Source organism: Martes martes (genome assembly GCF_963455335.1).
Source record: "Martes martes genome assembly, chromosome: 18".
In the NCBI taxonomy this organism is placed as follows: domain Eukaryota; kingdom Metazoa; phylum Chordata; class Mammalia; order Carnivora; family Mustelidae; genus Martes; species Martes martes.
In genome coordinates, this window is record NC_137906.1 from 5261571 (window position 1) to 5275870 (window position 14300).

The following is a 14300-nucleotide window of genomic DNA, read 5'->3' on the forward strand; positions in this document are numbered from 1 at the left end:
TGCTTGAGATGCCCCTTCCTCCTCAACGTGAAAATGCCAAAGTAGGCAGTTGGTCATACAGACGGGGGTGGGGGTGAGTGGGCTGTGCTAGAGATACAAACTTGAGAGTCGTAAGCAGACCGAAGGTCTTTAAGGATTGGACAAGGTCATGAAAGGAGTGAGCAAAGAGATGTAAGACAGCCCCCAGCGATAGCGCTACTCAAAAGATTGCCGGGAAAGAAGGATCTGCAGGAGACCGCGGGAGCACGGCCAGAAGGGCAGGCTGGGCAGCAGAAGTGTGGCAAAGAGGTCACAGTGCACGGTTACGTCCACTGCTGACAGATTGAGCCATTCACAAACTGAAAAATGACCGGCCATGTGGAGGTCACCTGTGCCCTCGGAGAGAACAGCTTCCGTGGAGGAGTGAAAGCTGGCTGGAGTGGGCTCCAGAGAGAACGAAAGGAGGGAGACCAAAGAGGGTGTGTGCACACAACTCGTCTTGAGGTCAGTTCTTTCAAACCAGTCACGCGTATTTTGACCCCGTAAGTGGTTCCAAACACGTTAGAAAATGGTTTCCAAGTTGTCAAGTTCGAGTCTTGCGCGCCGATCGTTTTTGGCAACAAAGTAGAGCCAATCGCATTATTCATCAATTTCGTGTTTGTGAATTTACCTACTCACTGAAATTGATAGGTAAACCCAAAACCAATACAGCGCTCTCCCTGGTCCTTCTTGGACAGGCACAGACTAGCAAAAAGCTTACCTTGCCTGATGCACGTTACCCAGCTGAGGTAGAACAAGGTCCCACTCGTTTTAGCCCTCGGACTGTGAAATGTCCTCTTGCCAGTCTTTGTAATGCTACGTTGTCGGTTTTGTTTTTGTTTTTGTTTTTGTTTTATTTTATGCTTCTTGTCGCTTTTGCTGCTGGGTTCCCAAAAACATCATGACCCTGGCAGAAACCTAACCTTGTATTAACCCTCGGGGTAGTAGTTCAGGCTTCCTTACTGTTTGACAAAACTCTGTAGAACGGGACTCTTTGGAATAAGCAGCAGCAGCTATGACATAATGGGAATATTTTCAAACATCTTTTAAAATTGTCCAAAAAAACAGGTACTTTTTAAGATTTTATTTATTTATTTTTCGGAGAGAGAGACAGCAAGAGGGGAACATGAGCAGAGGAAGTCGGAGAGGGAGAAGCAGGCTTCCCGCTGAGCAGGGAGCCTGATGTGGGGCTCCGTCCCAGGACCCCGGGATCATGACCCTGGTATTTTTTTTTTTTTTAAAGCATTTAAATCCCAGTATAGTCAACATACAGTGCTGTACTTGTTTCAGGGGTAGGACAGTGATTCCATAATTCTGCACACTACTCAGTGCTCTTCATGGTAAATGCACTGCTTAATCCCTCCCCCTGTCTCACCCATCCCCCTCCCCCACGTCCCCTCTGTTGACCATCAGTGTGTTCTCTATAGTCAAGAGTCTGATTCTTGGTTTGTGATATTTTCTCAATTAACTGTTGAAATTGTTAGCTTTACCTTGAAATGCCAGTTTGTTTTTTTAACAGCATCTGGGAGAAAGTCTAACTTTGACAGTCACTTCCAGAAAAAGGTCTCAGTAAAGGAGACACTTGTCTTTTTTTGCAAAAGAAAATGTGCATTAGAACATACAAACTTCAGGATAGTCATTAGGGGGGCGCCTGGGGAGCTCCGTGGGTTAAGCCTCTGCCTTCGGCTCAGGTCATGATCTCAGGGTCCTGGGATCGAGCCCCGCATTGGGCTCTCTGCTCGGCAGGGAGCCTGCTTCCCTTCCTCTCTCTCTGCCTGCCTCTCTGCCTACTTGTGATCTCTGTCTGTCAAATAAATAAATAAAATCTTAAAAAAATAATAAAATAAGAAAAAACTAAAGCCGAGTCTGCGGTGCCCCAGCCGCAGGAGGGCGGAAACCGGGGTGAGCAGCGGCACGACAGGAGGCCCGCGGCGGCGTCGGGGCGCGGGGACACAGGTGCGGGCCGCCCGCTCGTCCAAGGCCGGGCCGGAGGAGGGGACGGAGGGGACGACCGGCCCCGCGGCCCCCGCCGCCCGCCCCGACCCGCCCGGCCGCAGCGCACCGGAAGCGGCGGCTCCCGCTGGGGGCGCTGCGGACGCGCGAGCCGAGGCCGCCTTCCAGGAAGCCAAAAAAAAAAAAAAAAAGAAGGAAAGAAAGAAAAAAAGAGGGGGAGAAAGAGAGAGAAAAAGGAGGGAGAGCGGCGGAGAGCCGGGCCGGGCCGCCGCCCCCACGCCGCGCCCCCGCCTCCTCGCCGCCCGCCCCGCCGCCCCCGCGCCCGGCCGCCCCCCGGCGGCCCAGCCCTCGGACCCCGCGGCCGGCCCGGCGCTGCCGCCGGCGGGGACTCAGGTGCGTAGCCCGCCCCGCCGCGGCCGCCATTAGCAGCGGCGCTGCCCCGGGAACGGTCTGCGCCCGCGAGGCCGGCGAGGGGGAGGCCTGGGGAGGGAGGCCGGCCGGCCCGGGGCACCGAGGGGGACGCGCCCGCCGCCGCCCCGCGGCCCCCGAACCCCGGTCCCCGCGGGCCGGGCCCGGGAGTGGGGGTGGGGCGGGGAAGCCGCGCCGCGGGGAGCACGGCCGCGCGCACGGCCGCGCAGCCCCGTCCCCTCTGATTGGTTGCGCGGGGGCACCGGGGGCGGGCGTCTGCGGGCTCCGGGCGCTCTGGGCCCCGTGCGCGTGACGTCACGCTCCGCCCGGCGTACGTGGGCGCTCCCGCGGCGTGCGGACGTGCCCGACTGCGTAGGGGAGGGGGCGGGGCCGCGCCGTGGCGGGTGACTGCTCCGTCGGGCTCCGCCCCCTCGTCGCGCGTGGTCGCGGGGCGCCCGGCGGGGCTTCTGGAGGGGACCGGGGCCGCGGGGCGGTGTCCGGCGTCCTGTTCGTCGGCGGCAGAGCGACCCGGAGGCCGGAAGGAGAGCCTCGGGGCGGGGGGGGGCGGCGGTTCCTGGTGGGTGTGACCCGGAGGGCGTCCTCGCCCGCGGGACCCACGCTCTGCTGCGCTGGCCGCGGCTCTGTCGGGGTGGGCTGTGGGGTCAGCCCTTGGTTTGGGGCGAAGCGGCCCCGCTGTGCAGCCGCAGACATGGCCCCTGCAGCCCCCTGCAGCCGTCCTCTGGCTGCTCCGACGTTCCCCATAGATGGGGTCATCCTAGGGGGCCTCTGGGTGCGCGTCTTTCCCTCCCTTTTAGGGCTGAATGGCGAGCCCTTGTATGGCCAGACCCCAAGTTTCCCGCGCGCCAACTGAGGGATTTGGGGTTGTTTCCACGTTCTTGGCTATAATGAATAATGCTACCGTGAACATTGGTGTACATTTTTGTGGTTGTTTGGGGGTTTTTTGGGTTTTGTGTAGAGGGGGAGGGGAGAGAGAATCCCGAGCAGGCTCCAGCCCCAGCACCTGCCCACGTGGTGCACAATCACACAGCCCCGAGGTCGCACCTGAGCCCCAAGCTTAACCGGCTGAGCCACCCAAGCACCCCCACATACACTTTTATGTGGGTGCCTGCTTTCGGCTGGCGTGGGTGCGTACCAAGGAGTGGCCTTGCTTGGCCCAACTTTGCCTTTCCAGGGGAACATTTTTCAGGTTTTAGCGTCCGGCTGGAGGTGGTTAGTGTGACTGGCTCGTGGGGCGTCAGTACCCACAGACGTGGGGACGGGCTGCCGCGGGTGTCACCGAGCCGCGGTGACTGGGGCCGGGTCTCCTTTCTGCCTGCCCGCTGGTTAGCCCCGCAGTCTGCTGCCCTGAGCTCTGGGTCTTTGCCTGGACCTTCAGCCTGGACATTCCCATCCTCATTCTCAGGCTGCCCAGCTTGAAAATAATGCTCACCTTGTCTTGTCCCTCTTGGTCACTGAGTCTGTTTCCACACGCCTTGGGCCATTTCCAGGGTGTTCTGGCTCTCATTTTGCCTTTATTACCTGTTACTCTGCTGTGTCTGTGCAGTTCTCACTTGAGAGCACGGATGATGGGTTTTTACTCACCTCGGTTTCCTGTGCCCTTCCTGGGAACAGTGTATGTTTTTACCTAGCAGGTGCTCGAAACATAGTTTTAAATTTTTATGAGCTTGGGTCACCTGGTGCCTCATTTGGTTAAGCACATGCCTTCAGCTCAGGTCATGATCCCAGAGTCCTGAGACCGAGCCCCACATCCGGCTCCCTGTTCGTTGGGGAGTCCGCTTCTCCCTCTCCCCTGCTCCCGCTCTTTCTTTCTCTCATGAGCACGTGCTCTCTCTCTCTAATAAAGTCTTAAAAAAGAAATTTTTATGAGTTTATTTTTTTTAATATTTTATTTATTTATTTGACAGAGAGAGGGAGATCACAAGTAGGCAGAGAGGCAGGCAGAGACGGAGGGGGAAGCAGGCTCCCCGCCAAGCAGAAAGCCCAACGTGGGGCTTGATCCCAGGACCCTGAGACCATGACCTGAGCTGAAGGCAGTGGCTTAACCCACTGAGCCACCCAGGCACCCCTTTTATGAGTTTATTTTGACTAAGGTAAAGTTCTAGACTATTTGTTAATCATGTCATTTTAATTTTGTTTTAATTTTACGATCTTGAAAACATGTTATTTCTAGTTCTCTTCCATACTCCTTGGTAATTCCAGAATAAGTACCTTGTTGTCTTGAAATTTGTTGTTCTTTTTTTTTAATTTTTGTCTGGTTTTTGGGGTGCCTGGTGGCTCAGTTAAGCGGGAGACTCTTGATTTTGGCTGGGGTCATGATCTCAGGGTCCTGGGATCAAGCCCCACATAGGGCTCTGTGCTCAGCAGGGAGTCTGCTTAAGGATTCTCTTTCTCCCTCTCCTACTCCTCTTCCCAGCTTGCCCATACATGCTCGCTCTCTTTCTAAAATAAAAAAATTTTTAATTTTTTTTGTTTGTTTTTAAAGATTTTCTTCATTTATTTGACAGACATCACAAGCAGGCAGAGAGAAAGGGGGAAGCAGGCTCCCCACTGAGCAGAGATTCCGATGCAGGGCTCAATCCCAGGACCCTGGGATCATGAGCTGAGATGAAGGCAGATGCTTAACTGACTGAGCCACCCAGGCACCCCAAACCACTTTGGGTCTCTGGTTAGTTTCTTCACCAGTAAAGGGAGGTTGGAACTAAGTCATCGGTGAGGACCCTCGCGGCTCTGCATGCGCGCTCGTGGGACACTGAGGATTTCCACGGTTCACTGTCTTACTACTTCTCTTGGACAGGGATCATGGCCCAAGTGGAAGTATCTGCTCTGCCCATGGAAAACGAGGAGTCCTCGGAGAGCAGGATGGTGGTGACGTTCCTCGTGTCTGCTCTGGAGTCCATGGTGAGACAGTCTTCAGTTCTATAAAATGTCCCCTCGTTGGACCACTGTTGAAATAGCAGCGCCAGGTCACCACCCCTCACTGTCCCTGGCTGTGTAGCCGTAGCCTTCTCCATGGAGGTCCTGGGTTCATCCGGTCATGTTTAAAGGCGCTCCTTACATTATGGATGTAATTAAATCAACGTGAGCTTTCCAGATCTGAACATTTAACGAGGGCACCTCTGTTGCCTTGGTTGAGAATGTTTTTGTTCTGAATTCAGAGGTAAGCTAATAGTCCACTGATACCGCCCTACCGTTAGCTGCAGTGTGTAAAATGGACCTTGGGGGCAAAACTTGGTGAGAAATGCACATCCCTTCAAGGGATCCGATCACAAGACACTTGCTGGTTAGAAACAGGAAATCCGCACCTTTGTAAAGGTGGACAAGCCTGAGAGATGGGCCCTTCGTCAAGCAATCAGAGTGGACATCAGCATAATGGGACAGATTAGTGTCACATGCCTCCCGATATGACATGCCAAGAAGGGATGTCACTGATTCTGTGGTTCCTGCCAAAAACAGATGACCTGAATCTAATGGGGGAACACCAGACAAAGCCAAATCAAGGGACATTCTACAAAATGATGGGGCTGGACTTTTTTTTTTTTTTTAAGATTTTATTTCTTTATTTGAGAGAAAGAGAGAGAGAGAGAGGGAGGGAAGGCGAGTGCAGGGGAGGGGCAGAAGAAGAGGGAGAGAGAGAATCTCAAGCAGACTCTGTGCTGAGTGTGGAGCCTGATGTGGGGCTGGATCTCACGACCAGGAGATCATGACCTGAGCCAAAACCAAGAATTGGACGCTCACCCAGGTGCCCACAAGTGTGGTTTTTTTTTTTTTTTTAAGATTTTGTTTATTTATTTGACAGAGAGAGATCACAAGTAGGCAGAGAGGCTGGTGGGGGGTGGGGGTGAGATGCAGGCTCCCCGCTGAGCAGAGAGCCCGATGCGGGGCTCGATCCCAGGACCCTGGGATCATGATCTGAGCCGAAGGCAGAGGCTTAACCCGCTGAGCCACCCACGCGCCCCAAGTGTGGTATTTTCGAGGCACATCAAGAAGTCCAGTAACGATGAAGCAGGGAGACAAAAGGAGAGGTGGTATGAGGTAAGGTTCAAGAGGCCGCAGGTGGCCAGATCACGTAGAGCTCTAGGGCTTTCTCTGCAGTGTGGTGGGAAGGGTTTAGAAGGTTCTGAAGGAAGGGGTCACGCGGGGGGCATGGTGCCTGTGTGGACGGTCGGTGAATGTAGAACAAGAGAGGGAGGCTGGGACACCAGCTGGTGGGCTGAGGCTGTGGTTCAGACGGAGACTTCTGTGGAAGGGATGAGGCTGGGAGTGGCGGTGGTGGGACGCAGCGATGCTTCTGGAAGGATCTGTAGAGTTAATGGGACTTCGTGACAGATTGGATGTGAGTTGTGAGGTTTTCTTGGGGGCACATCCGGACTTTTTTTTTTAATTGTGGTGAGATACATAGATTCAGATCACAGAATTTACCATTTTAACCCCTTTAACCAGTTCAAGGGCAATAAATCCATCCACCCTGTCATGTAGCTGCCACCCCCGTCCGTCTCCAGAGCTTTTTCATCTTCAACAGAAACTCTGCACTCACTGAACAAAATTACTCCCCACCCGCCCCTCCCTCAACCCTCTGGAAACTAAGAAGCTGGTTTTGGGGGGGCACCTGGATGGCGCCGTCAGTTAAGCGTCCGACTCTTGATTCCGGCTCAGGGCATGATCTCGGGTTGTACAACTGAGCCCCGCGTCGGGGTCGACGCTCCGTGGGGAGTCTGCTTGGGATTCTTTCTCTCCCTCTGCCTCTCCTCATTCTCTCCCTCTTTCTCGCTCAAATTAATAAATACATCCTTAAAAAAAGAAGTTGTTTTTTTGTTTTTGTTTTTATTATTTTTAAGTAATCTCTACACCCAGCGTGGGGTTCAAACTCACAATCCTGAGATCAAGAGTCGCTCACTCAACCGGCTGAGTCAGCCGGCTGCCCCAGATGTCACGCGCATTTTGACTGATGTCCTTTCTCTGTCCCGGGGCACCTGGGGCATCACGTTGCATTCAGTCATGAGGTCTCCTTTGGCGCCCATGGTCTGTGACAGCTTCCCAGTCGTCCCTTGATTTTCACGACGTCTGCAGTCTCGCGGAGTCCCAGTAGGGATGTTTTCGAATCGGTCAGTTTGGGTTTCACTGGGTTTCTCCTCCTGCTTGGACTGGGGTTTCGGAAAGAAGACCACAGAGGTGAGATCCCCCCACTTCGTCCCATCGCGTGAGGGGCCCGTGACGCCAGCATGACCTGGTCCCGGGTGAGGCTCACCTCGGTCACATGGTGAGCGGGGTGTGACCGTTCGTTCTATCTGTCAACTCAACGGGGCCGCAGGTGCCCGCACATCCCGTTAAGCCTGGCTTCCGGGGTTGTCTGTGAGGGTGTTTCGGGGAGAGCTGCGTGAGCACTTGAGTGGGGGGACAGAGCGGAACAGACCGTCCTCCCCGCTGGGGGCAGGTGCCCGTGGAGGGCCAGAACAGAACGGAAAGTCAAAAGAAGGGTGACTCCCCTCTTTGGCTGAGCGCCTGAGCGGGGACTTCCGTCTCCTGGTTCTCGGGCTTCGGACTCAGAGTAGGATCTACACCTTCCGTCCTCCGCCCTCAGGCCTCTGAGCTACACCGCCAGCTCCTCTGCGTCTGCTGCTGAAGTAAGGCCCACCACGGGCCTTCTCAGCTTCCGTAATCACCAGAGAGAGTCTCCTTTTCGTTCTGTTTCTCTGGAGAACCCTAACACAAGTAGTGTCTGCCATGTTTTTTCACCGTCCAGTTACTACTTCCCCTTCCGTGCCCTGTTCTCGGGAAGCAGGTCTCAAAGTCCAGCCCCCAAAAATGATCCTCATTCATAATGAGAGGGTGACATGGCCTCTCCCACAGTCCCGGTGGGAGTGTGAGCCCCTCTGAAATGCTACTTGTAATATGCTTTAAGAAGCTGAGAAGAGGGGTGCCTGCGTGGCTCAGTGGGTTAAAGCCTCTGCCTTCGGCTCAGGTCATGATCCCAGGGTCCTGGGATCGAGCCCCGCATCGGGCTCCCAGCTCAACGAGGAGCCTGCTTCTCCCTCTGCCCCTCCGCACTGTGTACTTGAGCGGCATCTCTCTTTTTCAAATAAATCAATAAATCTTCGAAAGTTAAAAATAAAAATGAGTGATTTCTCCTGATACCGGGTTCTCTAGTTCCAGTAGATTAAGTGCCGAGTTTCTGGTTCATTCAACAGAGATGCTGGGAGATTTGCCATGAAGCGAATGGAGCGGACGCGTCTGTGTCCCCTCCCGGGGCCGTGGGAGAGCCGCAGCGGTGCGTGCACACGCGTGTCTGTGCGCTTCGCTAAGTCAGAGATCTTCACCGCATCGGTTAGAGTTGCTATGTCCTGCTTGGACTGTCCGCCCGCCACCACCCCTGCGTTCCCCAGATAGTGCCTCAAAGCAACACACAGGGAGACGGTTCTAGAGGCCAGGAGGTGGGAAACGGGCTCTGTGAGGGACGCTGTGGGGGGCTCTCTTGGTTATGCATCTGCCTTCAGCTCAAGTCATGATCTTGGGGTCCTGGGATTGAGCCCCGCGTCGGGCTCCTTGTTCAGCGGGGAGCCTGCTTCTCCGTCTCCCTCTGCTGCTCCCCCTGCTTGTGCTCTCTCTCTCTCTCTCTCTGACAAATAGATAAATAAAATGTCAACCAAAGGGGTGGGGTTCTATGGGACTGAAATCAAGGTATTAAGGGGCCTGCATTCCGACGGGCGGCTCCCGGGGAGAATCTGTGGCTGGCCTTTTCCAGCTTCTAGAGGCCACCTGCGTTTCTCCACTTGTGGCCCCTTCCAGCAAGGGCCCTTCTCTGCCCTCGGCTTCCATAGTCACCCCTCCTCCTGCTGCCTCCCTCGTTCCTTATCAAAACCCGTGGAGATTATTACTCTGGCCCCAAGAGTAGTCCATGAACATCCCCCGCCATCAAGATCCTAAAGGTTAACCACAGCTAGCAAATCCCTTTTGCACCTAAGGTGATATATTCATTCCCAGGCTCTGGGGATTAGGCCGTGGACATTGTGGGGTGGGGGGGCATGATTCTGCCTCCCATGATACCCTGGGTCAGGTGACACGAGGGGACAGAGGCATCTTTGGGGTTCCAAAAGGGAAAGCTCAGCGGGGGATACATTTAGTGTAGCGTATTCGTGTGGCTTGCTGTTACTTCCGTGTGAGGCTGAGTTCCTGCTGGACGCCCCCGTGGGGGATGGTTTCCGGGGACATTCTCCCAGACCTTGTGTCAGCTCACCCATAACAGAACATCGGGGATAGGACGTGAGATCACCCTGGTGGGAACAGGGGCTCCTCTCCGGACGTAGGCAGAGAGCAGAGGAGAGGCAGGCTTTAATGTACAGAGCCAGAAACTAGTCTGTGAAAGATTCAGTCGTTAAACAGGTAAACTTTGGATTTGTTTCTCCATTTAATTGTCTTCTCTCTCTCTCTCTCTCTTTTTTTTTTTTTAAGTTTTATTTATTTGAGAGAGTGCGCGCACACAAGTTGGAGGGGGGGGCGGCGGGACAGGGAGAAGCAGGCTCCTGGCTGAACAGGGAACCCAACGCGGGGCTCGATCCCGGACCCTGGGATCATGACCTGAGCCAAAGGCAGAGGCTTTAACCCACTGAGCCACCCAGGTGCCCCGACATTAATCTTTCTTTTTTTTTTTTTAAGATTTTATTTATTTATTTGACAGAGAGAGAGAGATCACAAGTAGGCAGAAAGGCAGGCAGAGAGAGAGGAGGAAGCAGGCTCCCTGCCGAGCAGAGAGCCCGATGTGGGGCTCGATTCCAGGACCCTGAGACCACGACCTGAGCCAAAGGCAGAGGCTTAACCCACTGAGCCACCCAGGTGCCCCACCCCGACATTAATCTTGACAAAAGACCTCTTTATTGCTCTCTTAAGAAATTCCAAGGGTTTTAGGAGCTCCGGGCCAGGAACAGTGGGTGAAGAACAAATATATATTTCTTATTATAAATCACAATTATCAGGTCGCCTGGGTGGCTCAGTCGGTTAAGCCTCTGCCTTCAGCTCAGGTCATGATCTCAGCGTCCTGGGATCTAGCCCCACATAGGGCTCTCTGCTCGGTGGGGAACCTGCTTCCCGCTCTCTCTGCCTACTTGTGATCTCTCTGTCAAATAAATAAATAAAATACTTTAAAAAATAAATAAATCTTAGCAAAATAAGTCAAACAGAGAAAGACAATTATCATATGATCTCCCTGATATGAGGAAGTGGAGAGGCAACATGGGAGGTTTGGGGGGTAGGAAAGGAATAAGTGAAACAAGATGGGATCGGGAGGGAGACAAACCATAAGAGACTCTTAATCTCACAAAACAGACTGAGGGTTGCCGGGGGACGTGGGGCAGGAGGGGGCGGGGGGGTATGGAGAGGGTGGCTGGGTTATGGACACTGGGGAAGGTATGTGCTATGGTGAGTGCTGTGAAGTGTGTAAGCCTGACAATTCACAGACCTGTACCCCTGGGACTAATAATACATTTTATGTTAATTAAAATTGTTTTTAATTATTAAGAAAAATAAATCACAATTATTATAAGTTAGTAAAAATATGAACTCATTAGTAAGTTAATAAAAATACGTTCTCTGGGTTTTATGATGTTTATGGTATTTGCTTGGTGGATTCGTTTTGTTTCTTTGGGGGATTTTTCTCATTCTAAGTGAATACTCATTTTTTTACCTAATTTTGTATTTTTCTTAAATGACGTAATCTCTGTGCCCACCGTGTGCCCACAATCAGGACATCAAGAGTCACACACTCTATGGACTGAGCCAGCCAGGATCAGAAGAGATCAGAACAGATCTCTTGGGCTCCACTAGACTTGGATGTGAATAACACTGGTGTATGACACTCTTCCTCGTGTCTGTTTCAGTGTAAAGAGCTGGCCAAGTCCAAGGCAGAAGTGGCCTGCATCGCCATGTATGAGACAGACGTGTTTGTCGTCGGAACCGAGAGAGGACGTGCTTTTGTCAATGCCAGGACCGATTTACAGAAGGATTTTGCAAAATACTGTAGGTGTTAACAGTTTTGTCCTTCATATTCGTAACTCTTAAAATATTTTCTAGGAAGACTTACATAAGGTTTTCTTTGAAGGTATCCTAAGCATTATCCTAAAAGTGGTCCTGATACCTCTCTTGTGACTTGGCATCCCAGTGAGTAGCTGCCTAACACTGAGGAGTCCAAGAAACAGGGCCAGTGGGTTTTGTCCTGTGTCCTCAGGAGCACCTTGGTTTTGTAAAGGAAATGTGAGGAACATAGAGTAAATGATCTTCGACTCCTTTTATAAACCCACATTTTTAAAAAATTCTGGGATCCCTGGGTGGCTTAGTTGGTTGAGCATCCAACTCTTGGTTTCAGCTAGGGTCATGATCTCAGGGTCACGAGTTCAAGTCCCTCTTCAGGGTCCATGCTGGGCATGGGGTCTACTTAAGATTCTCTCTCTCCTTCTCCCCTGCCCCTCCCCATGTCTCTCTCTCTCTCTCTCAAAAAAAAAATCTTTATTTTTTAAAGATTTATTTATTCATTTATTTGACAGACAGAGACTACAAGTAGGCAGAGAGGCAGGCAGAGAGAGAGAGGAGGAAGCAGGCTCCCTGCTGAGCAGAGAGCCCGATGCGGGGCTCGATCCCAGGACCCTGGGATCATGACCTGAGCCAAAGGCAGAGGCTTTAACCCACTGAGCCACCCAGGCGCCCCTCAAAAAAAAATCTTTTAAAAAAATTATTATTTTAATTTTTTTTTTTTTTTTAATGTGGGGAGGCACGTAGGTGGCTTACTTGTTAAGCATCTGCCTTCAGCTCAGGTCGTGATCCCAGGGTCCCTGCTCAGCGGGAAGGCTGCTTCTGCCTCTCCCACTTCCTGGCTTGTGTTCCCTCTTTGGCTCTCTCTTCTTCTGTCAAATAAATAAATAAAATATTTAAAAGTAAAAACAAAAAATAAATAAAAATTCTTATTTTATTTGTTCCCAGAGGAAAGGGAAAAAACTCAGGGCTTGTTCGGTATTCCTCTGAGTTAATAACCGTTTTCCCTTTTTTCACTCTGGGACCATCAGAGCCTTCAATGTGTTATGAGTGGTGAGGATTGCCAGTGAGCCTATGGGCCATATGTGATGGAACTAGTCTAGGGTGTTAGCTAAAACCTACACCTAGCATAGTGATGATCTCTACCATGGTAGGACATCTACCAAATACTGACTAGGCACCTTAGTATTTTCTAGAACCAAGAAAGGGAGGGGGGACCCACAAAGGTTTATCAGAGGATATAATGTGAATGTGAGTGTGGAGAGAGAGGGGAGATATAGATGTAGATGTTCCCGAGGGTTGTCAGAGGGCATGCGGACATAAATATATGTTTACATGTCAAGATCATACAAATATGGAAAGGAGAGAGGGATTGGTTGGTTCAGATTGGTTTCCAAGACCAAAATTAGGGTCTGCCCTCTCAGGAAGAAGATTCAAACATGAAGCAATCTTTGAATAATACAGTGAGTGTGTAATTGATGAACATGACGGGTGTTCTCATTCCACTAATGTCAGGTGCCGGCTAAGTTTCTTTTTTTTAAAGATGTATTTATTTATTTGAGAGAAAGCGCACAAGCCGGGGGGTGGGGGGTGGTGCTGCGGTGCAGAGGGAGAGAGAAGCAGACCCCCCACTGACTGCGGAGCCTGACAAGGGGCTCAGTGTCATGCCCCTGAGATAATGACCTGAACTGAAACCAAGAGGCAGACGCTTAACCAACTGAGCCCCCAAGCTCCTTGCTGGTTGGATTTCTAATAGTTGATTTTTTTTTTTAAGATTTTATTTATTTATTTGACAGAGAGATCACACGTAAGCTGAAAGGCAGGCAGAGAGAGAGCAAGGGAAGCAGGCTCTCTGCTGAGCAGAAAGCCTGATGCGGGGCTCGATCCCAGGACCCTGAGATCATGACCCGAGCTGAAGGCAGCGGCTTAACCCACTGAGCCACCCAGGTGCCCCTAATAGTTAATATTTAATTAAAGATTTTTTCCAAGTTTCACAGTTATGGGCTGGTTTTCCAGTTACAGGACTGTTCATGCTTTCTATTTCTTCTGGTATGCATTTCAGTAAATTTTACTTTTTTTTTTTTTTTTTTTAAGATTTTATTTATTTGACAGGGGCGCCTGGGTGGCTCAGTGGATTAAAGCCGCTGCCTTCGGCTCGGGTCATGATCCCAGGGTCCAGGGATCGAGCCCCGCATCGGGCTCTCCACTCAGCAGGGAGCCTGCTTCCTCCTCTCTCTCTCTGCCTGCCTCTCTGCCTACTTGTGATCTGTCAAATAAATAAATAAATAAATAAATAAATATTTATTTGACAGAGAGACACAGCGAGAGAGGGAACAGAAGCAGGAGGAGTGGGAGAGGGAGAATCAGGCTTCCTGCCAAGCAGGGAGCCCGATGTGGGACTTGATCCCAGGATGCTGGGATCATGACCTGAGCTGAAAGCAGATGCTTAATGACTGAACTACTCAGGCACTTCTAATTTTACTTTCAACCTCATTTTTAACTAGTCCCTTTCATGTAAGTTGTCAAATTTGGTGACCAAAAAAATGGTTTATAATACTTGCCTTATAATTTTAATATCTGTAGTGATGCCTCTACTTTCATTCCATGGTAAAGGTCTCCCCATACCATGACGGTGACCTTCAGGCTATACAGCAAATAGCATTTCCATTATCATTTCCTTGGAGCTACTACTGTTCTCTGTCTGTGGAATTATTTATAGCTCTTTATCAGTAGATTCATTTCAGAGGTGATGATTACTGTTACATTATCCTATCCATCATAAATACACTGGTCTTTGTGAGTTCTTAAAATTTTTTAAAATATTTATTTATTTATCTATTTTAGAGAGAACGTGCACGTGAGCATGGGCAGGGAGTGGCAGAGAG

General features: G+C 51.4%; 1 protein-coding gene across 6 annotated transcripts in view; it reads left to right on the plus strand.

The window, feature by feature from the left end:
• Positions 1 to 346: 346 nt before the first annotated feature.
• LOC308359056 (general transcription factor II-I repeat domain-containing protein 2) overlaps positions 347 to 14300 on the plus strand; it is a 36388-nt gene continuing 22434 nt past the window's right edge. For 5 of the 6 annotated variants that reach the window (XM_080829699.1, XM_080829702.1, XM_080829701.1 and 2 more), the window contains exons 1-3: positions 347 to 483; positions 5195 to 5298; positions 11268 to 11406. In XM_080829699.1, the coding sequence (XP_080685825.1) occupies positions 5200 to 5298; positions 11268 to 11406 (238 nt within the window). In that variant the 5' untranslated portion in view covers positions 347 to 483; positions 5195 to 5199. Of the gene's footprint in view, positions 484 to 2280; positions 2365 to 5194; positions 5299 to 11267; positions 11407 to 14300 lie in introns of those variants that run through there. The other variant, XM_080829700.1, reaches the window with a different exon arrangement.